Raw genomic sequence first — 26,926 nt, forward strand, 5'->3', positions numbered from 1 at the left:
TTTTTATTATTATTATTATATTATTATTATTAACAAAATTACAGTGCCATCATCCATATACAGAAAAATAAATACCGTATTTATCGCGGTATAACGCGCTCCCGCGTATACCGCGCACCCCTAAAGTGACCCCCAATCCTGTGGAAAAAAAGTTATTTTTGTACTTACAGTTTTGGTGTCTTGCGCGGCGTCCATCGGCGGCCTCGTCGGGTCCGGCGTCCTTCTGCGGCTTCAGGTGTCCCTCTGTGGCTTCGGTGTCCTTCTGCGGCGGGTCCGGTGTCCTCTTCGGCGGGTCCGGTGTCCTCTTCGGCGGGTCCGGTGTCCTCTTCGGCGGGTCCGGCGTCGTTCCTCCCCGCTCGTTTCCCGCGCCGAGTTTTGAATACTGCGCCAGCATATACCAAGCGCAATACACTAGGGCAAGCTCGGCAACTGTCGCGCTCACGTCCTGTACGTCCAGGACGTGACCGCGGAAGAAGCCGAGACTGGCCGACTATACCCGAGTGTACTGCGCTCGGTATATGTCGGCGCAGTATTCAAAACTCGGCGCAGGAAATCGTCTATCGGCGTATTTCGCACACCCACGATTTTGCCCTGATTTTCAGGGCAAAAAAGTGCGCGATATACGCCGATAGATACGGTAACAATGTAAATGACTTAGTGTGTGTTTAGTATCACTGAAAATCATATCAGGCCATCTTTCAATGTAGCCATTCCTGATATAAAACCATTACTAGTAATTTGTATTTAAGTCCAAATTAAATGCCAAAGTCAGTCGTGGGTTTACACGTTCCACCACTGAGCACATGGGGCTGCTGAATAGACATCTGTAATCCGTATTCTTAAAGGGGAACAAAAAGTCATTGTTATTCAGTAAGAAGCTGAGAAAAAAAAAGATCTACCCTCAGCAAGAGGAATTACACTGGATAATAATCCTGTTATATTTTCTTTTAATACAGAGAGCTATTTATTATGCTGGATCTTCTTTCTAAAATTGTATTATCAATGAATAGAGAGAACTGTAGGCTCCTCATAAAGGGATTAGAGCAGCTGTCAGAGAAGTTCTTCTATTTTACCTTCTATGAACCAGAGATGAAATCTGTCACTCAGCACATTTTCCTGAAGTCACTGCTGCCTGTAGAGCTGAAAGTGACCTTTAGGTGGCAGTAATGAGAGTCAAATTTTTCGCTTATGTACCCAATTTATCCATAACAAAAAAAAATATATATATATATATATATATATATATATATATATATATATATATATATATAAAACCACTTCAGCCCTGGACCATTTTGCTGGTCAATGACCAGGCCACTTTTTGCGATTCGGCACTGCGTCACTTTAACTGACAATTGCGCGGTCGTGCGACGTGGCTCCCAAACAAAATTGACGTCCTTTTTTACCCACAAATAGAGCTTTCTTTTGGTGGTATTTGATCACCTCTGCGGTTTTTATTTTTTGCGCTATAAACAAAAATAGAGCGACAATTTTGAAGAAAATGCAATAATTTTTACTTTTTTCTATAATAAATAACCACCAAAAATATATAAAACATTATTTTTTTTCCCCTCAGTTTAGGCCGATACGTATTCTTCTACCTATTTTTGGTAAAAAAAAAAACGCAATAAGCGATTATGGATTGGTTTGTGCAAAATTTATAGCGTTTACAAAAAAGGGGATAGTTTTATTGCATTTTTATTATTATTATTTTTTTTTACTACTAATGGCGGCGATCAGCGATTTTTTTCGTGACTGCGACATTATGGCGGACACAATTTTGACACATTTTTGGGACCATTGTCATTTTCACAGCAAAAAATGCATTAAAAATGCATGGTTTACTGTGAAAATGACAATTGCAGTTTGGGAGTTAACCACAAGGGGGTGCTGAAGGGGTTAAGTGTGACCTCATGTGTGTTTACAACTGTAGGGGGGTGTGGCTGTAGGTGTGACATCATCAATTGTGTCCCCCTATAAAAGGGAACACACGATCGATGACAGCGCTATAAACAAAAATAGAGCGACAATTTTGTAAATAAAATAATATTTTTTACTTTTTGCTATAATAAATAAACTTTAAGTAAACTTATGAGCACAACTGTATTTAATTTAAAAGAAAAAAACTTTAAAAGTACTTGAGAACTTATTTTATTATGAACCAAATGCTTAAAGGGGTGTTCCAGCCTTTTTTTTAAGTTTATTAAAAGTCAGCAGCTACAAAAAGTGTAGCTGCTGGCTTTTAATAAACAGACACTTACCTGCTCCACGGCTCCAGCGACGCGCCGGCCGGGGCTCCGCTCCTCGCCCCCCCTCGCCGGCCGGCGTCTTCATTCTTAGTGTGGGCACCCGGCAGTGACAGCTTTCGACTTGACGGCCGGGCACCCACTGCGCATGCGCGAGCGGCAGTGCGCATGCGCGAGCGGCGCCATCCGATTGGACAGGCGCTCACCTACAGGGAGGGGCTGCAATAAGGCGATTAAGCTAATCGCCTTTCCAGCCCCTCGGCGGAAGGAGGAAGTGGGACAGGAAGTCCCCTTCTCCTGAAGCCCCCACTCCCCCCCCAAAAAAAATTACATGCCAAATGTGGCATGTAAGGGGGCGAGGAGTGGGTTAAGAGGAAGTTCCATTTTTAGGTGGAACTCCTCTTTAAGGAAAATAAAATGGCAATTGTTTTTTTTACCTTTGCATGGACACGGACAGCTGAATTCTGATTGGTGGCCATAAGCAGTACAAACCTTGGCTTTCATACGCGCCGCTCACACTGTCCATTAATATTGTATGTATGGTTTGTATTCTGCTCACTGCAGCTGGTGCCGGCCTCTCCTCCCCTGTGAACACCTGATACCATCGGCGAGTTATTTAGTTCTGTTTCCATGGCAACACTTGTCAGGCTTTTTGCCAAAGCGAATAATATAGCATTTAATAGGAATTCACTATGGTGTTGTGTTGGGCCAACTGCTGAAACAAGGCAAATCTACTGATACAATTACTTTCTTTATCTCCTTATGATTCCATATTAATAGCAGTTCTGGGGTATTGTCAGGCCGCTGCTGTTTATTTAGATGGGGGGTCTCTGATCTTTTCACTACGAGGGCCACACGGTGTATTTTACAGATATTCACCCAAGAAAATTTGTTTTATAAATCGATGAATAAAAAATGAAGCAAAGGCCTCCTTACACCAGAGTCCCCACTAGAACCCCTTTACATCAGAATCCCCACCAGAGTCCCCTAAGGAAATCCCACTTACAGTACATCAGAGTCAATCAGAGCCCCCCTTACATCAAACTTTGCCTTAGGTTCCCCCCTAACATTAAAGTCCCCAACAGAGCCCCCCCCCCTCGATCAGCTCCCCAATACAGCCCCCTTTAGATAAAGGTCCCCATCAAAGCCCCCTTACATCAGAGTTCACCTTAGGATTTTTATATTAGCGTCCCCCTACATCAGAGTCTCAACAGAGCCACCTTTACACCAGAGTCTGACTTTGGAGTCCCCCCTTACATCAGTGTCCCCATCAGAGTCCCCCCTTACATCTGGGTCTCCATCAGTGCCTCGTTTACATCAGAGCTTGCCTTAGGAGTTTCAACTTACATCAGAGTCCCCCCAGTGTTCCCATCAGAGCCCATCCCCTCCACATCAGGGTCTCTATCAGGGCCCCCATTTACATCAGGAGCACCCCCACTACATCTAGGTCTTATCAGAGCCCCTCTTATATCAGAGTTCACCTTAGGATTTTTACATCAGAGTTCCCCTTACATCAGGGTCTCAACAGAGCCACCATTACACCTGGAATCCCCCTTTACATCAGGATCCCCACCAGAGTCCTCACTTACTTTAGGGGCCCAATCAAAGTCCCCCCTTACATCTAGGTCCCCATCAGAGTCCCCTTTACTTAAGGGTCTCTTTTACAGCTCCCCTTACATCTGGGTCTCCATCAGAGTCCCCTTTACATCAGAGTCAGCCTTAGGAGTTACAACTTACATCAGATTCCCCCTTACACCAGGGTTATCTTCAGAGCCCCCCACATCAGGGTCCCCATCAGCACCCCCCCCCCACATTAAGGTCTTATCAGAGTCCCCCTTATATCAGAGTCCACCTTAGGAGTTCCCACTTACATTAGAGTCCCGTGTACATGAGGGTCCCCATCAGAGCCCTCTATACAGCAGAGTTTTCTTTAGGAGCCCCTCTTACATAAGACTCCCCATCACAGCCACTTACATCACAGACCTCATTTGAGTCCCCCACTTACATCAATGTCCCATCAGGGCTCCCCTTACATCAGGGCCCCCATTAGAGCCAATCTTGCATCAGCAGCCGCCCCTTACCTTAGATTATGTTATGGCTGTAGTCAGGGCCGTCTTTAATATGTTTTTTTTTTTTTTTTCAAAGGGGGTTGCTTTGGGCCCCCAACAGTGACAGGGCCCTGGGCAGCTGCCACATTTGCCCTGTGGTAAAGATGGCCCTGGCTGTAGTTAGTGTAAGAGGAGGGTGGGAGTCAGGAGCTGGAGCAGGTATGAATGGAGGAAGTTTTGTCTGCCTGCTGGGGAAAGCATGCCTCTGGGTACAAGGACTCCGGTGGACCTACCTAGCACCCAACTGACCTGGAGAAAGACACCACAGGGGAAGAACCCAACCTTAGCTGCACCTGGATGTGATCCTGAAGTGGCCAGGTGTGGCCCACAGGCTGTAGTTTGGAGACTCCAACAATAGCAATGTTCCACAGACATGCAGTGATGTGGATTTAAATGTACTAGGACAGAAGGAAAAGGTTGATGTAAATGGTTTTATAAATGTTGGATGTGATAATATACCTGTTGACATTTGTTCCTCTATTTTTGATAAAATAAAGAAAGATTAAAAATGTTGTCGCGGGAACGACGTCCATACTTAACATTGGTACGCCACACTTACGCTACCATATAGCAGGGGTAACTATACGCCGGGAAAAGCCTAACGTAAACGGCGTAAATTTACTGCGTCGGCCACGTGTACGTTCGGGAATTCGCGTATCTTGCTGATTTACATATTTTGCAGCGTAAATCAGCGTACACGCCCCTAGCGGTCAGCTTAAAAATGCAGTTACGATCCAACGGCGTAAGAGACTTACGCCTGTCGGATCTAACAGATATCTATGCGTAACTGATTCTAAGAATCAGGCGCATAGATACGACCGGCCGGACGCAGAGATACGACGGCGTATCTGGAGATACGCCGTCGTATCTCCTCTGAGAATCTGGCCCCAAGTGAGTTTAATTACCACCTTAATCAGCCACAAAACCTGTGTAATTAATATGTGTTCAGTTTTAAAGGGATGAGGTGGCAACCCTAACTCGGGGGCACACCTACACAAGTGTCCCTTATGGTATGGGGCTCTCCATGGGGGCACTTGATGTGGGGAGGAGCCAGAACACCCCAGAAAAGGAGGATCGGGGCCACTCTGTGCAAAACCCTTGGACGGAGGAGGTAAGTATAGACGTGTTTGTTATTTGTTTTTATTTTTTTTTAAAGAGCCTTTACAATCACTTTCAAATCTGGTAACATATCGATTGATTTATGGGATCTTGAGAAAATGTGGAGCAATGAACTCCCAATGATTCCCCCTGCATAGTTGGTATAAGTGGCAACTCAGTTTTTAGAATGGGTGTGCCCAGGGCTTTTTTTCAGGGGGAACTTGGGGGGAATCAGTTCCACCACCTTTGGCTCAGACCCTTTGGTGCCTGCTCACCACAATCACTTGTAAACACAGAAGTCTGGTTTCTGTGTTTACAAGTGACAGCTCTGCACTCTGTATGTAACCCCCTGAACTCTGTACTCTCTATGTAATGCAATCCTGGTATTTATTGCCCCTTTAAGACCCTTCTACTGTTTGTGAAATTTGAACGGGGTCGTGGTTGAGTTCCTGCACCTATTTTCTGAGAAAAAAAGCTCTGGGTGTGCTCATTAGGACCCTGAAGACTAATGTGATCTGCTTGTGAAAGCCATAACCAGAGAGGAAGTGAAGATATGGCTTATCCTTTGACCTAGTGGAGAGTGTGTGATCATTGCAGCCCTGCCAGAGGATTCAGACAGTAAAGAGGCGACATGAAAAGGAGAGAGGCGACACATAAAGGGGGTCCCGGAGCTCAGACCTCTGGGAGAGGAGCACAGGAAGACTATAGGGGAGCCCCCCGCAGGAGTAAGAGACGGTGAGTGTGTGTACTTAGTACTGCTAATCGTTATGTCATCTCATAGATCTGAACTTTGTTCTTTGTATCCACGCTGGGAACACCGGTGACCACTATACAGAACTGGAAAAATAAATCTGATCGCAAAATGTTTTTTTTTTTTTTACCAATTTTTTGTCAAGTTTTGGGCGTTTGTGAATTGTGGTGTAAGAACATTTTGATGGTATATGGGTGATACTATTGGCTTGATGGTATACGTTTTTGCTATTGATAACATTAGGGCCAAGCGTGCAGTTGAGTTTAGTGGTGGGGTTAAAGCAGTATTAAACCAAAAAAAGCCAGCATTTCTTATCAGTTCTTATGTCGCGTACACACGATCGGATTTTCTGTCGGAAAAATCTTGGATGTTTTTTCCGACGGAATTCCGCTCAAGCTTGGCTTGCATACACACGGTCAAGAACGCGGTGACGTACAACACTGCGACGAGCCGAGAAAATGAAGTTCAATGCCTCCGAGCATGCGTCGAATTGTTTCTGAGCATGCGACTGAATTTTGTGCGTCGGAATTGCTACAGGCGATCGGATTTTCTGATTGGAATTTTTTCCATCGGAAAATTTAAGAACCAGCTCTCAATCTTTTGGTGGCAGGAATTCCGGCAGCAAAAGTCCGATGGAGCATACACACGGTCGGAATTTACGTTCATCGGACTTTTTCTGGCGGAAATTCCAATCGTGTGTGGGGCATTAGATGTGATGGCTGCATTAAGCTGGCCATACACTATACAATTTTCTTTAGATTTACCTTCCACTACGTAGTAGAAGGGCATGCCTGATTGCACACAAGTTGAAAGAATAGCGCACTTTTTATTGTTTGGCTAGAGCTTGTTACACGTCCTTCTTGGATTGGTGATTTAGAAGCTGCTGTCTGTTTGATCCATGTGAGTTTTTATTGCATTTGTTTTACTTTGTTTTTTGTCACTAAGGTTTACAGTTTTTTTTGCAAGTGCACGAATATTCTCTTGGGTTTATTTAGTGCATTTAAATCTGCTAATACATTTAACACGCCCATCCTCTGAGACTGACATTGCATCTGTTTGCTGTGCATCCTGAGCTCCTTTGTCCAGGGTGGGGGCACTCTAATACAGAATGGGGCAGATCCACAAGTATTACGCCGGCGTATCTTTGTTTTGTGCGTCGTATCTTTGTTTTGTATCTTCAAAACAAGATACAACGGCATCTCGGCTAGATCCGACAGGCGTACGTCTTAGTACGCCATCGGATCTAAGCTGCAATTTTTCGGCGGCCGCTAGGTGGCGTTTCCGCCGAATTCCACATTGAGTATGCAAATTAGCTAGTTTACGGCGATCCACGAACGTACGTCCGGCGCATTTTTTTTTACATCGTTTGCGTTCGGCTTTTTCCGGCGTATAGTTAAAGCTACTGTTATGAGGCGTACTCAATGTTAAGTATGGCCGTCGTTCCCGCGTAGAAATTTGAAATTTTTACGTCGTTTGCGTAAGTCGTTCGCGAATAGGGATTTGCATGGAATGACGTCACCGTCGGAAGCATTGGCTTGTTCCGGGTTAATTTCGAGCATGCGCACTGGGATACCCCCACGGACGGCGCATGCGCAGTTAAAAAAAACGTTGTTTACGTCAGGTCACAACGTATTTGCATAAAACTCGCCCCCATCACAGAGATTTGAATGGCGCACCATTACGCCGCCAAAGATACACTACGCCGCCGTAACTTACGGCGCAAATTCTTTGAGGATTCGAAAAAAAAAAAAAGTTAGTGTATCTTGGATACGCTGCGCCCATCGTATTATTGCGCGCAGGTACGTGGATCTGCCCCAATGTGTGTTACTGGCCTGGTCCCCAGGTAAAAACAGAGGGGAGAAAGCCCCCCAAAAAAGTAATGCCGCCACTACACTCAATGATTGGTAAGCTGCAATAACTTTTTTGGGTTTGACGCTGCTTTAGTTTTGTCACAATTTTCACTTTCCAGCCACCAGAAAATGCAAATAAGGAGTAAGGCAAGCAATGGCCAAAAATAAAGCACTCTACCACCCACGATGGACAAGACTTGGGTCAATTGTAAGGTTGAAGTGTGGCAATAAATGGAGAGATTCCATCAAACTGGGATAAAAAGGTGCAATTTTATTGTCTGATCCTGCGTTCACACTTCATTGCGGCTTGCATACAACGACTTCAACAGAAGTCAATGCAAATCGTATTGAAGTTGCACCAAAAGTAGCACAGGAACCCTTTTCTAAGTGAGAGCGAGTCGCACCAATTAGACGGGTTCCATTGCAGTTAATGGGGCGCGACTTGTCATGCGACTTTGAACTCTCAAGTTGCGGCAGTGTGAACCGGGGCTCAATTCCATGTTTGATGAAGGTCAATTAGATCTCATTTCCCTGTTATTGATCACAGCAGATATTCTATGGGGTAGATTTATTAAAACTGGGGAGTGGAAAATCTGGTGCAGCTGTGCATAATAACCAATCAGCTTCAGGTTTTTTGTCAAAGCCTAATTGAACAAGCTGAAGTGAGAAACTGATTGGCTACCATGCACAGCTGCACCAGATTTTGCACTCTCCAGTTTAGTAAATTAACCCTGTGTCTTCAGTTACTTTGAAAAAAAAGTGTAACCCAAAAGCCCAAAAATACCAGCTTTGGGCTCATGGTTAGGCTGGGTTTACAGCAGTGGCGGTGCATCCATAAAGGGCGCAGGAGCGTCGCCCCCTCTCTCTTGTCACCCCTCTATCACCCTAGACCAGGGGTCCTCAAACTATGGCCCGCGGGCCAGATACGGCCCACCAAGGTCTTTTGCCCGGCCCTCCTGGCCTTTTGGGCACAGGTCAGGTTGCATAACTGAGCATAGGTCAGGCTGCATTACTGGGCACAGATCAGGCTGCATTACTGGGCACAGATCAGGCTGCATTACTGGGCACAGGGCAGGCTGCATTACTGGGCACAGGGCAGGCTGCATTACTGGGCACAGGGCAGGCTGGCTGCATTACTGGGCACAGGACAGGCTGGCTGCATTACTGGGCACAGGACAGACTGGCTGCATTACTGGACACAGGACAGGCTGGCTGCATTGCTGGGCACTGATCAGGCTGCCTTGCTGGGCAGACTACATTGCTGGGCACTGTTCAGGCTGCATTGCTGGGCACTGGTCAGGCTGTGCTGCTGGGCACTGGTCAGGCTGTGCTGCTGGGCACTGGTCAGGCTGTGCTGCTGGGCACTGGTCAGGCTGCGCTGCTGGGCATTTATGAGGCTGCTTTGATCCGGCCCCCCAAGAATCTGAGGGACAGTGAACTGGCCCCCTGTTTAAAAAGTTTAAGGACCCCTGCCCTAGATAGACAGATTTGTGCAATGCATGAATCTTTTGTCACCACTGGGCCCTGGCGCTGAGCGGCCACATATTTGCATGAATTAATGGGAATACAGCTGTTACCAGGGCTTAACGGAAATCTGCTGATCACTACTTTTTGATCATGTGACCGCCGTTCCAGCCAATCATAGCGGTCACATGATCATAAATACTTTCTACACGCTCTATGGGAGAGAAGATCCAAGGACAGAAGGCCAGTCCAAGTTCATCAGGGGGAACAATGGTGAACCCAAGGGCATTTTTAACCGGTCCAATCAACTATGATGCCGCGTACACACGACCGTTTTTCGGGTTGTAAAAAATGACATTTTTTAACCACTTAAGGACCGCCTCATGTACATATACGTCAGCAGAATGGCACAGGCAGGCACATCAACGTGTATATATACGTCCTCTGCTTGACGTGGGTCGGGGGTCCGATCGGGACCCCCCCCCGGTACATGCGGCGGTCCCCGTGGCTTCAGGAGCGATCCGGGACGACGGCGCGGCTATTCGTTTATAGCCGCTCCGTTGCGATCGCTCCCCGGAGCTGAAGAACGGGGAGAGCCGTATGTAAACACGGCTTCCCCGTGCTTCACTGTGTCGGCGCATCGATCGCTTTATGCCCTTTATAGGGAAGACACGATCGATGATGTCATTCCTACAGCCACACCCCCCTACACTAGTAAACACATACACAGTGATCCCTAAATGTTACAGCGCCCCCTGTGTTTAACTCCCAAACTGCAACTGTCATTTTCACAATAAAGAATGCAATTTAAATGCATTTTTTGCTGTGAAAATGACAATTGTCCCAAAAATGTGTCAAAATTGTCCGAAGTGTCCGCCATAATGTCGCAGTCACGAAAAAAATCGCTGATCGCCGCCATTAGTAGTAAAAAAAAAATAATAAATAAAAATGCAAAAAAACTATCCCCTATTTTGTAAACACTATAAATTTTGCGCAAACCAATCGATAAACGATTATTGCGATTTTTTTTTTTTTTACCAAAAATAGGTAGAAGAATACGTATCGGCCTAAACTGAGGGAAAAAAAATGGTATATATGTTTTTGGGGGATATTTATTATAGCAAAAAGTAAAAAATATTGCATTTTTTTTAAAAAGAAAAAGCTCTATTTGTGGGGAAAAAAAGACGCCAATTTTGTTTGGGAGCCACGTCGCACGACCGCGCAATTGTCTGTTAAAGCGACGCAGTCCCGAACTGTAAAAACCCCTTGGGTCTTTAGGCAGCATTTTGGTCCGGGGCTTAAGTGGTTAATGGTCTAGAAAAAAAACAATTTTTTTCAACCCGATCGTTAAAACGGCCTTGCCTACACACGATCGTGAAAAAAAATGCTCTAGAAAAGCGCCGTGACGTACAACACGTACGACGGCACTATAAAGGGGAAGTTCCATCCGGATGGTGCTACCCTTGGGGCTGCTTTTGCTGATTCGCGCTTTTCAGTCTGTTACAGCGTGATGAATGTGCTTACTCCATTACGAACGGTAGTTTTACCAGAACGAGCGCTCCCGTCTCATAACTTGCTTCTGAGCATGCGCGTTTTTTTTCACGTCGTTAAAGCCCACACACGACCATTTTTTTACGACGTTAAAAACGACAACGTAAAAAACGTCGTGAAAAATTAGAGCATGTTCGAAATTTTTAATGGACATTTTTTACATCGTGAAAAATGCTCTGGAGCCCACACACGATTGTTTTTAACCACTTCCCGCCTAAGGACGTCATATGACGTCCTGGACCTTCAGTGGGGATATCTGACGTCACGCCCGGGTCCTGGAATGTAAACACAGTCGCAATCGCGGCTGAAAGCCTTAGATCTGTGAATTTTTTTTTCACAATCTAATGCTTTCCAGCCTGGAGGAGAAATGTGGGGTCTTATTGACCCCGCCTCTCTCCATAAAGAGTACCTGTCACGAACCATTCCTATTACAAGGGATGTTTACATTCCTTGTAATAGGAATAAAAGTGATCAAAAATTTATTTTTTTAGAAAAAAGTGTAAAAATAAAATAATAATATATATTTTTTTTAAATGCCCCTATCCCCGGTAGCTCGTGCTCAGAAGCGAACACACACGTAAGTCCCGCCCACATATGTAAACACTGTTCAAACCACACATGTGAGGTATCGTCGCGTGCGTTAGAGCGCCAGCAACAATTCTAGCACAAAAAAAAAATAAGCGACGCCTATGGAGATTTTTAAGTACTGAAGTTTGGTATTTGCTATTGCATGAGTGTGCGCAATTTTAAAGTGTGACATGTTGGGTATCTATTTACTCGGCGTAACTTCGTCTTTCACATTATACAAAAAAATTGGGCAAACTTTACTGTTTTGTTATTTTTTAATTCATGAAACGTTTGAAAAATGATTGCGCAAATACCGTGCGAGATAAAAAGTTGCAATGACCGGCATTTTATTCCCTAGGGTGTCTGCTAAAAAAACATATATAGTTTTTGGGGGTTCTGAGTAATTTTCTAGCAAAAAAATTATGATTTTTGCATGTAGGAGAGAAGTGCCAAAATAGGCCCGGTATGGAAGTGGTTAATGACATAAAAATAAATCTTAATTTTTTACAACCCGAAAAACGGTCGTGTGTACGCGGCATCAGGCTACCCAAAATAGTTGGGACCCTTCCATAGACAAGGGCTCAAAATGGATTTATGTTTATGTACAATGAACTGTTCCTCCACCAACATAAATTGTATTCTTTTTTATTAACATGTCTTTTTTTCTTTCTTTTTTTTGACAGTTAAATGTTTTTTTTTCCTTCCAGCCTATCGAATTGGTTGTTCTTCCTGAAAAGGTTTGGTGTGGGCCTTGTCGTCATTTATATATGTGTCCCTTTCATCATCAGGCTCTTCCCTGCAATACTAGGCAAAGTTGTTTATTTAAACATGGGTGAGTACCAGAAGGATTGTCCTATCAAACGGCTGGCCATGTCCATGTTTGGGACCCTCTAGGGCAGTGGTCTCAAAGTACCGGCCCGCGGGCCATTTGCGGCCCGCGGACCAGTTATAAATGGCCCTCAGGCAGGGTGGAAGTGAGGGGAGCAAAAAAAAAAAAAAAAAAAATAATTTTTTTTTTTTATTTTTTTTTAGCTGGTGCCATCTGGTGGTGAGCCGTTGGTATTACAAGTTAAGCATTACAAGTTAAACAGCAATTCTAATGTCATTTTACACTATTTTCACTGCCATATTCTTCCCTCTAATTAGAACCCCCAAACATTATATATATTTTTTATCCTAACACCCTAGAGAATAAAATAGCGATCATTGCAATACTTTCTGTTACGCCGTATTTGCGCAGCGGTCTTACAAGCGCACTTTTTTGGGAAAAAATTACACTTTTTTTAATTAAAAAATAAGACAACAGTAAAGTTATCCCCATTTTTTTTTTATATTATGAAAGATAATGTTACGCCGAGTAAATTCATACCCAACATGTCACGCTTCAAAATTGTGTCCGCTTGTGGAATGCCGACAAACTTTTTTACCTTTTAAAATCTTCATAGGCGACGTTTAAAAAAATCTACATGTTGCATGTTTTAAGTTACAGAGGAGCTAGAATTATTGCTCTCACTCTACCAATCGCGGCGATACCTCACATGTGTGGTTTGAACACCGTTTACATATGCGAGCGCTGCTCACGTATGTGTTCGCTTCTGCGCGCAAGCTCGTCGGGACAGGGTGCGTTTTCTGGCTCCTAACTTTTTTAGCTGGCTCCTAGATTCCAAGCAAATTTGTCAAACCCTGACTTACACCAGTGCTGGTGGTAATAATGCGCTCGCTGACACCAGTGCTGGGGGTTAATAATGTGTTCGCTGACACCAGTACTGTTGTTTTTGAAGTTTGAAAGTTTGCATGCGGCCCCCCATGGCATATGAAAACTTGTCTTGTGGCCCTCAGGTAATTTGAGTTTGAGACCCCTGCTCTAGGGCCCACATATTTATTTTTTTGCAAACTCTTTCTCTAGTAAAAATTCCTCTGTTTGTGGACTACAAGAATCCCGGAGCGCTCCTGAACCACACCACAAATTTCTACCTCACGTCTGACGAAGGTGTGACCATCGGCGTCTGGTGAGTGGTCATACATGATGGAAGAAAAGTTGGCCGCGCATTTTTATGAGATGTAACCAGGGATTTTTTCTCAGAGAATAGGTGCAGGTACTCCAAACTTCTGAGCCACCCCTAGTCTCCGCCCCCCACCTACCTCTTAGCACCATCCCTTGGTTCCTCAGCCTACCCACCTACCAGTATTACTCATTTTAGAGCAGGGATCCTCAAACTACGGCCCTCCAGCTGTTGTAGAACTACACATCCCATGAGGCATTGTACCACACAGACATGACTAGGCATGATGGGAATTGTAGTTCCTGAACAACTGGAGGGCCGTAGTTTGAAGACCCATGCTTTAGAGAATACAGAACCAAGTATCAAGTTTGTGGTGCTAAGTCGATTGTATAGAATTTGTTAATGAGAACAAGGAAAAGCAGGAAAAATGTATTCCCTGCCGTCAGCAACAAATAAACCCCACAACAATATACCCCTCAGCAACAGCAGACCCCAGCAACAATAGATTTCTCAGCAGCCAGCAACAATAGACTCCTCTCAACAGTAGATCCCTACCGGCAACAATTGACCCCCAGAAAATATGACCGCCCCACCAGCAACAATAGACCCCCCTACAATAATATATCCTCAGCGACAATAGATCCACCCAGCAACAATAGACCCCAGAACAATATACCCCTCAGAAACGGCAGACTCCTGCAACAACAACAACCCTGTAGAAATAATAGATTCACCCAAGCAACAATAGATCTCCCAGCAGCCAGTAACAATAGCCCCCTCTCTCAACAGATAGATCCCTACCAGCAGCAATTAACCCCCCAGCAAAATCTGACCCCCCCAACAACAATAATAGATCCCCAGCAACAATAGATCCACCCAGCAACAACAGACTCTACAGCGAAATATAACTTATACCAGCAATGGGGCACTATTCCTTCCACTGAGACCAATGATGGGGGCACTATTCCTCCAACCGATGCCAATGATGGGGCACTAGTCCTCCCACTGATACCAATGATGGGGCACTATTCCTCCCATGGATACCAATGATTGGATACGATTCCTCCTACTGATATCAATGATGGGGCACTATTCCTCCTATGGATACCAATGATTGGATACAATTCCTCCCACTGATACCAATGATTGGGCACTATTCCTCCCACTGATACCAATGATGGGGCGCCATTCCTTCCACTGATACCAATGATGGGGCACCATTCCTTCCACTGATACCAATGATGGGGCACCATTACTTCCACTGATACCAATGATGGGACGCTATTCCTTCCACTGATACCAATGATGGGGCACCATTACTTCCACTGATACCAATGATGGGACGCTATTCCTCCCACTGATACCAATGATGGGACGCCATTCCTCCCACTGATACCAATGATGGGACGCCATTCCTCCCACTGATACCAATGATGGGGCACCATTCCTCCCACTGATACCAATGATGGGACGCTATTCCTCCCACTGATACCAATGATGGGACGCTATTCCTCCCACTGATACCAATGATGGGACGCTATTCCTCCCACTGATACCAATGATGGGACGCTATTCCTCCCACTGATACCAATGATGGGACGCTATTCCTCCCACTGATACCAATGATGGGACGCTATTCCTCCCACTGATACCAATGATGGGACGCTATTCCTCCCACTGATACCAATGATGGGACGCTATTCCTCCCACTGATACCAATGATGGGACGCTATTCCTCCCACTGATACCAATGATGGGACGCTATTCCTCCCACTGATACCAATGATGGGACGCTATTCCTCCCACTGATACCAATGTTGGGACGCTATTCCTCCCACTGATATCAATGATGGGGTGCCATTCCTCCCACTGTTGGTGCTATATAAATCCTGTAGTATAGTATAGTATATCAATGATGGAGCGCCATTCCTTCCACTGGTACCAATGATGGGGCACTATTCCTCCCACTGATATTAATGATGGAGAACCATTCCTTCCACTGGTACCAATGATGGGGCGCTATTCCTCCCACTGATATCAATGATGGGATGCGATTTCTCCCACTGATACCAATGATGAGGCACTATTCCTCCCACTTATACCAATAATGTGGCACTATTCCCACCAATGATGGGGCACTATTCCTCCCAATGATACCAATGATGTGGCACTATTCCTCCCATAGATACCAATGATGGGGCACTATTCCTTCCACTGATATGAATGATTGGGCACCATTCCTTCCACTGATACCAATGATGTGGCACTATTCCTCCCACTTATACCAATAATGTGGCACTATTCCCACCAATAATGTGGCACTATTCCCACCAATGATGGGGCACTATTCCTCCCAATGATATCAATGATGGGGCACTATTCCTCCCAATGATATCAATGATGGGGCACTATACCTCCCACTTATAACAATAATGTGGCACTATTCCCACCAATGATGGGGCACTATTCCTCCCAATGATATCAATGATGGGGCACTATTCCTCCCAATGATATCAATGATGGGGCACTATACCTCCCACTTATACCAATACTGTGGCACTATTCCCACCAATGATGGGGCACTATTCCTCCCACTGATATGAATGATGGGGCACTATTCCTCCCACTGATACCAATAATGTGGCACTATTTCCACCAATGATGGGGCACTATTCCTCCCACTGATATGAATGATGGGGCACTATTCCTCCCACTAATACCAATGATGAGGCACTATTCCTCCCACTTATACCAATACTGTGGCACTATTCCCACCAATGATGGGGCACAATTCCTCCCCCTAATATAAAATCGGGTAATGTTGACTCCCATTGAGGTCAGGAAACCTTCCACTCCCGCTGGCCACACTCCGGCCCCCCTAAAGTCTGGAGGCCAGTAACCTGGTCCTTGGTTTAGACATTTTGGAGAGCCCTGGTCTGGTAGAATGGATTTGGAATCGCGTTGGCTCAATTATCTCTAAACAATGAAATTAGCAGCGGGAATAAACAGATTCTCTTGAAAGGAAGCCATTTGTAGAAAACAAATATTTGTCTAATTATACAGATAGGGGTTAATTATAAGAACGCCGTTTCTAAGCATGGCGGCTGACTTCACGGACGATTTGTTTAATGATATTTTGTTTCATTGCGGTGGATTTAAGCGAGATGAGACAGTCGCCTCCTGTACACGAAGCATGCATATTAATCACGCCGATTTGTTCTCCTAGGCATACCGTGCCTGCCAGCAGGGGGGAAGAGGCGAGAGAAAAGGGCCGCCGCTGGTTTGAAGACTCTCTCGGTGATGACAACCCAATTATAATTTATCTCCATGGCAATGGGGGAACCAGGTGATTACAGGCTGATCCGCCGTAACCGCGGACCGGTGTCACTTTATTCTGCGCGTTTCATGTGAAGGGCCACAGTCTGGATAGAATATTAAGAAAACATTCCGTTCATTATATCCTTCTTTTATAAATGAGATTGTGCGCTTGCTTTAAAGAGATCTCATCGCCTTACTTATTCAGGGGAAAGTCACAGTGTCTTTGCAAAAGTTTATATATTTTTTTTTTCTTGCAAATAGAGCTTCCTTTTGATGGTTTTTGATCACCTCTGCATTTCTGCTTCTTCTTTTTTTTTTTTTTAGTTCTAGTTTTGCTTTCTGCTATAATAACAGATTATTTTTTTTCCGCTGTACATACCGTTGTATAGCTATTTTCCGCTTCCGGGTAGCGGCTCCTGCGTGAGTGGGCGTTCCTATTCAGAGATTAAGTGATTGACGTGAAGACAAAAGCTTCCCCCCCCCCCCCCCCGTCGCATAATGCGCGTCGCCAGTTTCCGAAAGAAGCCGAACGTCGGTGCGCAGGCGCCGTATAGAGCCGACTCGCAGTTCGGCTTCTTCCGGAAACTGGTGACGCGCATTTATGTGCCGTGGGAAAGCTTTTGTTATCACGTCAATCACTTTGTCTCTGAATAGGAACGCCCACTAGCCGGAAGCCGGGGGGGGGGGGGGGGGGGGAATAGCTATACGAGGGTATGTACAGCGAAAAAAAAATAAAAAAACAGCATACTGTACATGTCGGCAGTATGCTGGATGGAATGGTATATACATGTTTTAGGGTGAACCTCTGCTTTAACCACTTAAAGCGGAGGTTCACCCTCAAAATGAACTTTCCAGCATCCTTAAAGCAGAAGTAAACCCAGCTTTGAAAAAGCAGTTACATTCCTGGCATGCCGGAAATGCTAACTGTCACATTGGTTGTGCTCTCAACCAAACTGTCAAACCATCCAATGGCTGGTGTCATAACTGATCACATGTGCAGCATCATGGCAGTTGAAGATTAAACAGAGGCCAAGACGCGCCTTAGCAGCCATCAATCAACTCCTCTTTGCTTAGAAACGCCCATTCCCCGCAGGATTCCCCGCTTGGAGCCGGAAAACAAGGGCTCATATAACGATAAGTACAAGTAAAAAAAAACAAAAAAAAAACAGCATACTGCAGATGTTAGCAGTATGCTACAGCTAATGTCAAAAAGTGGATTTTTGGGTGAACCTCCGCTTTAAGCCCTGGACCAATATGCTGCTAAATGCCCAAAGGCGTTTTTACAATTCGGCCCTTGCGTCGCTTTAACAGACAATTGCGCGGTCGTGCGACGTGGCTCCCAAACAAAATTGGCGTCCTTTTTCCCCCACAAATAGAGCTTTCTTTTGGTGGTATTTGATCACCTCTGCGGTTTTTATTTTTTTGTGCTATAAACAAAAATAGAGCGTCAATTTTGAAAAAAATTCAATATTTTTTACTTTTTGCTGTAATAAATATCCCCCAAAAATATATAAAAAAAATGTTTTCCTCAGTTTAGGCCGATACGTATTCTTCTACATATTTTTGGTAAAAAAAATCGCAATAAGCGTTTATCGCTTGGTTTGCGCAAAGTTTATAGCGTTTACAAAATAGGAGATAGTTTTATTGCATTTTTATTTTTTTATTTTTTTTTTACTACTAATGGCGGCGATCAGCGATTTTTTTTTTTTTTTTTTTTTCGTGACTGCGACATTATGGCGGACACTTCGCACAATTTTGACACATTTTTGGGACCATTGTCATTTTCACAGCAAAAAATGCATTTAAAATGCATTCTTTATTGTGGAAATGACAGTTGCAGTTTGGGAGTTGACTCAATGGTCAGTCCGCCCCTGGTTGCCTGTAAGGAGTCCTCTTCCACTATAGGGGTGTACAGTGTTGCTAATGATGATAAAGTATATGATACATTGATTGTTCAGATGTCTGTTTCTGCAGCCGTCCTGCACATTCACAGAGGATGCAGAACCGTCTCCTACAGCACACACTTCAGTTTACTCTCAGTGAGATGATTTCTGATTGGTCCTGTGGGTGATTGCACTATATACACTACTTTATATAGTATTCAATCAGGTAGTTAGACCTGCCTGATTCTTCCTCTACAAGACACAGTCACAGCAAGCTTATGTTTCATGTCCACAAAGACCTCAACTTCTTTTTTCTTTCTTCCTCCAGGGCTGTCGATCACAGAGTGCAGCTAATGAAGGTGAGCATGTCTCCATGTCTGTGCTGTGAATTTCTGCCTTTAAAGCACAACTCCGGGCACAGAACTTTCCTTTAAATATAGTCCTCAATAGCGGCAAAGGATATCAATGCATTTTGCGTGCACCAAATGCCTTTTGCATACCCAGATATTACCTTGTTAATGAAAGAGTGACATCATCACTGTGCTGTACATAGCCTGTATGGAGAGCAGAGTTGTGGGAGGGGCTCAGCAGGCCCCACCCACTACAGGCTGCCTGCAGAAAACTACAGGAGGGGGCGGAGACAAGACCAGTCACCCTGCAAAAGGAGAGAAAGCAGCAGTGTGAGGTCTTTATTGCAGGAAGCTCCTGCACAGAGGTAAGGGTTTCACTCGATTACGGCACAGACCTGGAAGAAATACCCAAAGCACATTAAAATTCAAGGAAGATGGGGAAGAATATTTGGCACAATGAGTGACCTATGTACACAGATAAAATTCAGCAAAATTCAGTTCAGCAAGAAGCCATTAAAGCGGAGCTCCACCCTAAAGTGGAACTTCCGCTCATCGGAACCCTCCCCCCTCCGGTGTCACATTTGGCACCTTTCAGTGGGGTGGGGGGGTGCAGAAACCTGTCTAAGACAGGTATTTGCACCCACTTCCGGGAACACACTCTGCGGGGACCTGTGGGTAGTGCGTCACTTCCCGTCCCCCGTTGTGTTCTGGGAATCACACGGCTCCCAGAACACAGCAGGGGACCAGTGAGGACGGCGCAGCGCGTCTCGTGCATGCGCAGTAGGGAATCGGGTAGGAAACGCTTCACTTCCTGATTTCCTCACTGAGGATGGCAGTGGGGGCAACAGAGAGACGAGCGATTGCTCGTCTTCTGCTGCCGATGTCGCTGGACTCCAGGACAGGTAAGTGTCCATTTATTAAAAGTCAGGAGCTGCAGTATTTTTTTTTACAGCGGAGCTCCGCATTAAGTACAATTAGAACATACAGGGTGACTTCTTGCTGGCCCCAGACATTTGGTGCAGCACCTCTGGAGAAACTGAAGTAACTGTGGATAACAAAGTAGCAGAGAAAAGGGCGAAATCTAAGTGCAGTATAAATACACTTAGTGCGGTGAATAGACATATGGCAACTCACATTAACAGCTAAAAACAATGGCTCGTCAAAAGACAAGGGAAGTCCTCAGCACAGTAGGGTGTCTGGGTCCAGACACCACAATGGGTAGGCTGCAGGGCCGTTGGAAGAAATTTGGGGGCCCCAAGCAAAATGGGGGCCCCCAAGCACCCCCCGCGCACACAAAACCTGCGTTAGGTTTTTAAATTTTTTACACCTATGTTCTTACTCCCCCCCCCCCCCCCCACCCAATACCTATGTATTTCTATTCTCACCTCCCCTTCTTCCCTGTAGGGTGGCCGAGCTCCTCTTAGTCCGGTGTTCTATCATTATGGGTCCCCAGCCCCCTATCAGATAGTGCCGGGGCTGGGCCGTGTACTGCGTGTGGTACAGGAGATTCAGTTTCCTGTGTTCCCGGCCGGACTGAAAGGAAGTGAGCACTCAGTGTGCACTTCCTGTCAGTCTGGCAGAGAACCGGAAACTGAATCTCCTGTACCACGCGCGGTACCCGGCTGGACTGACAGGACTCCAGGAGGAAGGAAAAGGAGTTCGGACACGCTACAGCGTGGAAAAGGGAAGTTGGGGGCCCCAGGCCAGCTCGGGGCCCCAAGCAATTGTTTGTTTTGCCTGTCCTGTAGCAACGGGCCTGGTAGGCTGTTACAGTCACCTGTAGGGCCAAGGCATACTGTGCTGTGGACTCCCCCCACTGGCCTTTATCTTTTGATGAGCTTTTGTTTTTTAGACATGTGCAATTTGTTTAGTTCCGAATTAGTTTTTGTTTAGTTCCGAATTTCCGTTTTTTTTTTTTTTTTGTTTTTTGTTTTTTAATTTCTGAATTTTCGTGGTTCTCAAATGTCGAATTTTCGAATTCCGATTTTTCAAATTCCTGAAATTTTGGAATTTAGAAATTTTGGACATTCGGAAATTAAAAAATGTAAAAATCGGAAATTTGAAAATTCAAAAAATTCGAAAATCTGAAAATGTGGATTTTCAAATTTCCGAATTGCCAATTTTAAAAATTCAGATTTTTCGAATTTCCAAAAAAAGCTAAAAGATGAATGAAACAAACAAACACATTTTTCAGCAGTACATACTGTATGTCTATTGTTTTTAGCTGTCAATGTGAGTTGCTATCTGTCTTTTCGCCCCAAATAAAGATTGTGCCCTCTTCTCTGCTATCCAAACAAACCTATATCTTATATCTTGGTAGTTTTGGCTGGAGCTCTGCTCTATATGAGATTTAGTTTAGGTTTATGTTAAGAGCTGAACCACTTTATTGAATCAGGTCAAATCATAAAGAGTAAAAAAAAATGAAAAGTATATAAATGAATTAGAAGGGATTCATGATTGTATTTGTGGTCCTGATGTGATGTGGAATCCCCCCGCAGGTTCTCAGTGAAGCCGGCTTCCATGTATTGGCTCTGGACTACAGAGGTTTGTGACTCCCTGATGCCCAATTGTGGCCGAGTGACAACCTCTCCATGCCCTCACTATTCATTATTCTTTAGGTTTTGCTGAATCCACTGGAGAACCGAGTGAGGCCGGTGTGACCCACGATTCCGTCTATTTATATGAATGGGTGAAGACTCGCAGCCATGGAAACCCTGTCTGCCTTTGGGGGCATTCTCTGGGCACTGGGTAAGTTCTGCCCAGGGGCGGACTGACCATTCGAGCACCTGGGCACTCCCTGAGGGCCCCATGCCACTAGGGGGCCCCATCAGGGTTGCCAGCATCAGTAAAACCTGGGACATTATGTAAAAGTCAGTGTTTAGAAAAAAAAAAAAAAGATTATAGCTGCCCCGCCTCTCCAGTACCTTTTCAGTGTGTGTATACTGTGTGTATATAGTGTGTGTGTATACTGTGTATGTATTGTGTATACTGTGTATGTATACTGTGTGTGTGTATGTATACTGTGTGTATATAGTGTATACTGTGTATGTATTGTGTATACTGTGTGTGTGTGTGTGTGTGTGTATACTGTGTGTGTGTATACTGTGTGTGTGTATGTATACTGTGTGTATATAGTGTGTGTGTGTGTGTGTGTGTATACTGTGTATGTATTGTGTATACTGTGTGTGTGTGTGTGTGTGTGTGTATACTGTGTGTGTGTATACTGTGTGTGTGTATGTATACTGTGTGTATATAGTGTGTGTGTGTGTGTGTGTATACTGTGTATGTATTGTGTATACTGTGTGTGTGTGTGTGTGTGTGTGTGTGTATACTGTGTTAGGTAGATTCAGGTAGAGTTGGGCCGACATATCAGTAGGTAAGTCGACCTAACTCAGAATCTACGCCGACTTATGTTTAAGCATATGCTCAAACAGAGATACGCTTAAACATAACTAAGATAAAACGGCTTGCGCCATCCTATCTTGGGTTGCAATTTTTCGGATGGCCGCTTGGTGGCGCTTCCATTGCGGTCGGCGTAGAATATGTAAATGAGTTGATACGCCGATTCACGAACGTACGCCCGGCCGCCGCAGTAGTTTTACTCCGCTTCCGTAAGCCATTAGCAGGCCTAAAGTTATTCCACCTATTAGGTGGAATAACAATGTTAAAGTATGGCCGCCGTTCCCGCCGCGAGATTCAAATTTTTTACGTCGTTTGCGTAAGTCGTCCGCAAATCAGGATTTACGTAGTTTACGTCCACGTCGAAATCATTAGGCCCGTGCGGGCCTAGCCTAGCTAATTTACGGCGGCGTAGCCTAAACACGCTAAGCTACGCCGCCGTAACTTTATTCCAATGTACCTGAATCTACCTAAAAGTGTATATTGTGTGTGTGTGTGTGTATACTGTGTATGTATACTGTATGTGTGTGTGTATACTGTGTGTGTATACTGTATGTGTGTGTATACTGTGTGTGTATATTGTGTGTCTGTGTGTGTATACTGTGTATGTATACTGTATGTGTGTGTGTATACTGTGTATGTATACTGTATATGTGTGTGTGTGTGTGTGTGTGTGTGTATATTGTGTGTCTGTGTATGTATACTGTATGTGTGTGTGTATATTGTGTGTCTGTGTGTGTATACTGTGTATGTATACTGTATGTGTTTGTGTGTATACTTAGTGGCCCCGTAATCTCCTATTGCCCGGGGGCCCCATGAGTTGTCAGTCCGCCCCTGGTTCTGCCCATTGTTTTATCTTGTTCATGGGCATCATAGTTTATCTGTAAGCTTAAAGCTGAACTCCGAACACAAAAACATCCATTTAAATATATTCCCCAATAGCCACAACGGATATAAACCTACTTTGTGTGAACCAAAAACCTTTACAAATAAAAAGTGTGTGTACCTTACAAGCTTCCCAATGACTTCACACACTAATAAATGCCAACCAGCACCCCCCCCCCCCCTCCTGCAAGGTTTCCTTGGCTCTGCACACCCATTGGCAAACCCAGGAGGACCAGCATGGCGGGCACCACTGGGTAGAGGGGGAAGGTCTGTTCCCTGATCTCCCCTTACTGCTAATGACACAGAAGCTACATGTAAAACATCACTTCCAGGTTCTTCTGTCACTTCCCATTTTCCTCAGCCAGTGTGATTGGGGAAAATCTCTTGGGGCACTAATTGCATTCTATTGGCTTCATTACAGGGCAAGTGAGACATCAGGGGTGTTTTGGATGAAATTCCATTTATAGTCAGGGCCATCTTTAATGTTGATTGGACCCTGGGCAAAGAAAATCCCCCCCCCCCCCCCCCCCCACCATGCAATTTTGATCTTCACCATACAATAAATATCAGCTAGACTTAAAATCAGTTTACTGTATCAGATCAGGCAGTGATTGTGATTGGTTGCCAGAGGTTACAGCATATCATTGCCACTTACTGACTAGTTGCTAGAGGTTTCAGCACACATTACGGCTCACTGATTAGTTGCTAGAGGTTACAGCACATGATTTCTTCTTGTTGATTGGTTGCTAGAGACTGTACAGTAATACTGCTCACTGATTGGTTGCTAGAAGTTACAGAACGTCATCTCTTCACTGCAGAGGGACATGATATACACAGGGCTTTTTTTCAGCGGGAACGCAGTTCCGGCACCTCTAGCACTGAATGTATGTGATGTCAAGAGGTGCTGGGTTGTGCTACAGTGTCTATTGCTGATCTCGGTTGCTGCAAGGGATCTATATTTGCAGGGGGAGGGTCTATTGATGCTGGGGAGGTATATTTTTGCTGACGGGGCATCTATTTTTGCTGGGATGGGTCTTATGTTGCTGGGTCAGTTGTTGCCTGGAGGGATCTACAGTTGAGGGAGAATTATATTGTAGCTGGCTGCTGGATGGTCTATCGATACTGTCTTTGGGGAGATCTTTTGTCGCTGGGTAGGGGGTCTGTCGTTGACGGGAGATCTATTGTTGCTGGGGGTCTATTGTTGTTGGCTGCAGGGGATATATTTTACTGCTTTCCTTGTTATCATTAACAAATTAAAGGTGTAGTACTGGGAGGGGGGTAGGGGGTGAGACCAAGGACGGTGCTCAGAGTTAGGTAGTGGTAAAGACGGGGTAACTCCAAAAGGGAGAGTTCCTGCACCTATTCTCTGAGAAAAAAAACCTGGATATACATATGAATGCCGCCTTTTATTTAAATATGAATGCTGCCGGCCTCTGATATTTACATATGAATGATGGTTATTTACATGTAAATACAGGGGGGGTGTTTACAAAAGGCAAATCCACTTTGCACTGCCACTGCCATTGCAGTCGCTTTAGATCTTGGGGGAAGACCTGAAATGAGGGGAAGCTCTGCTGATTTTATCATCCAATCATGTACAAGCTAAAATGCTGTTTTTTATTTTCCTTGCACGTCCCCCCTAGATCTACAGCAACTGCACTTCCAAGTGCACTTCTAGTGCAAAGTGGATTTGCCTTTGGTAAATCAACCCCAGGGTCTTCAGGTGAGTCATCTGCACACAACAATAGGGCAGAGCTGGGCAGCATTAGTAGCAGCACTTCACACTAAGATACCAGGACACAACACAGGACTAAAACTTCAAGGGACAAGGGAATTTAAACTGGGATAGTTGGCAAGTATGAGGCAGCTGCTTTGGGCCCCACATCGATGACAGGGCCCAGGGCAGCTGCCCATTTTGCCCTGCCTTAAAGCGGAGTTCCACCTAAAAATGGAACTTCCGCTTAACCCACTCCTCACCCCCTTACATGCCACATTTGGTATGTAATTTTTTTTGGGGGGGGGGGGGGGAGTGGGGGCTTCAGGAGAAGGGGACTTCCTGTCCCACTTCCTCCTTCCGCCGAGGGGCTGTAAAGGCGATTAGCTTAATCGCCTTATTGCAGCCCCTCCCTGTAGGCGAGAGCCTGTCCAATCGGACCGCGCCGCTCGCGCATGCGCAGTGCCGCTCGTGCATGCGCAGTGGGTGCCCGGCCGTGAAGCCGAAAGCTGTCACTGCCGGGTGCCCACACTAGGAATGAAGACGCCGGCCGGCGAGGGGGGGTGAGGAGCGGAGCCCCGGGCGGCGCGGCGCTGGAGCCGTGGAACAGGTAAGTGTCTGTTTATTAAAAGCCAGCAGCTACACTTTTTGTAGCTGCTGACTTTTAATAAACTTAAAAAAAGGCTGGAACTCCCCTTTAAAGACAGCCCTGTTTATAGTGACTACTGAAACTTCTGGTAAAAAAGATGAAGTCTTGTCTGTGTTTTTAACCTGGCTACACTGTTTCAGTACAGTCTGGATGGAGTTGTGTATGTAGAATCAGCGAGCACAAGCCGAACTCTGGGAATTTACTCTTGCAACAGTTTCTGTGTTCTCAGTGACCTCAGAATAAATTCTGCCATTTGTCAAGAAATTTCCAACTTCGCTAGCACCATATTGTCCATATTTGTATGCTTGTTCAAAAGAAAGAGAAAGTCATTTGCTTATATATTACATTTATTTGTTTTCATATCGACAGTATTGCCACGAATGCAGCCAGGAAACTGCAAGAAAAAGGTGAGCAACTTTGTTACCTACAAATACTAATTCCATATTATGAAAATTCAACTATATTAAATCTCACATGAGAAAAATAAATAAAAATTCACTCACCTCGGTGGATGTTTTTTTACTCCAAATGTCGGAAATGTCCGTAATTGCCGGTCTGCGCATGCGCGGCCGACTTACGAGCATTTCCCATCTACAAACAGGAGGAAAGTCCCTAACGGGTTCGTAACCCGGGGACCCCCTATGCTCTCAGTGTGAATGGAGCCTTACAAAAAGAGTTTTTTTTTTTTTTTTTTTAATGTCTATACATAAATATTTTGCCTTTTTATTTCTAATTTAAAATACACGGGTTGGTTTACAAGATGATAGGTTACAATTTTAGATGCGTTTGGGCATGTTTTGAGTTTGTACTGCTCTTCGACTCCTCTCCTGAATGCTCCTTTGATGGGATTTTTTCTTTGCCTGTAGATGCTCCTTTTTTTAATACGCCTATAAAAGTCTTTGGCCTGGATTCAGATACAATTGCGTATCTATCGGCGGGCGTAACGAATCTCAGATACGTTACGCCGCTGTAACTTAGGGCGCAAGTTACGTATTCGGAAAGAACTTGCTCCCCAAGTTAAGGCGGCGTAGCGTATGTGGTCCGGCGTAAGCCCGCGGAATTCAAATTCTCCATGCAGTGGGCGTGTTGT

General features: G+C 44.9%; 1 protein-coding gene across 1 annotated transcript in view; it reads left to right on the top strand.

Annotated features, from left to right (window-relative positions):
• The first annotated feature begins 5,944 nt into the window (after positions 1-5,944).
• ABHD12B (abhydrolase domain containing 12B) overlaps positions 5,945-26,926 on the top strand; it is a 30,722-nt gene continuing 9,740 nt past the window's right edge. Inside the window, exons 1-8 of the mRNA XM_040332184.1 lie at positions 5,945-6,187; positions 12,343-12,467; positions 13,542-13,644; positions 16,865-16,984; positions 19,168-19,198; positions 21,688-21,733; positions 21,808-21,937; positions 26,206-26,243. Of these exons, the coding sequence (XP_040188118.1) occupies positions 6,084-6,187; positions 12,343-12,467; positions 13,542-13,644; positions 16,865-16,984; positions 19,168-19,198; positions 21,688-21,733; positions 21,808-21,937; positions 26,206-26,243 (697 nt within the window). The 5' untranslated portion in view covers positions 5,945-6,083. The remainder of the gene's footprint in view (positions 6,188-12,342; positions 12,468-13,541; positions 13,645-16,864; positions 16,985-19,167; positions 19,199-21,687; positions 21,734-21,807; positions 21,938-26,205; positions 26,244-26,926) is intronic.

The sequence above is a fragment of the Rana temporaria genome, chromosome 13, assembly GCF_905171775.1.
Source record: "Rana temporaria chromosome 13, aRanTem1.1, whole genome shotgun sequence".
NCBI lineage: Eukaryota > Metazoa > Chordata > Amphibia > Anura > Ranidae > Rana > Rana temporaria.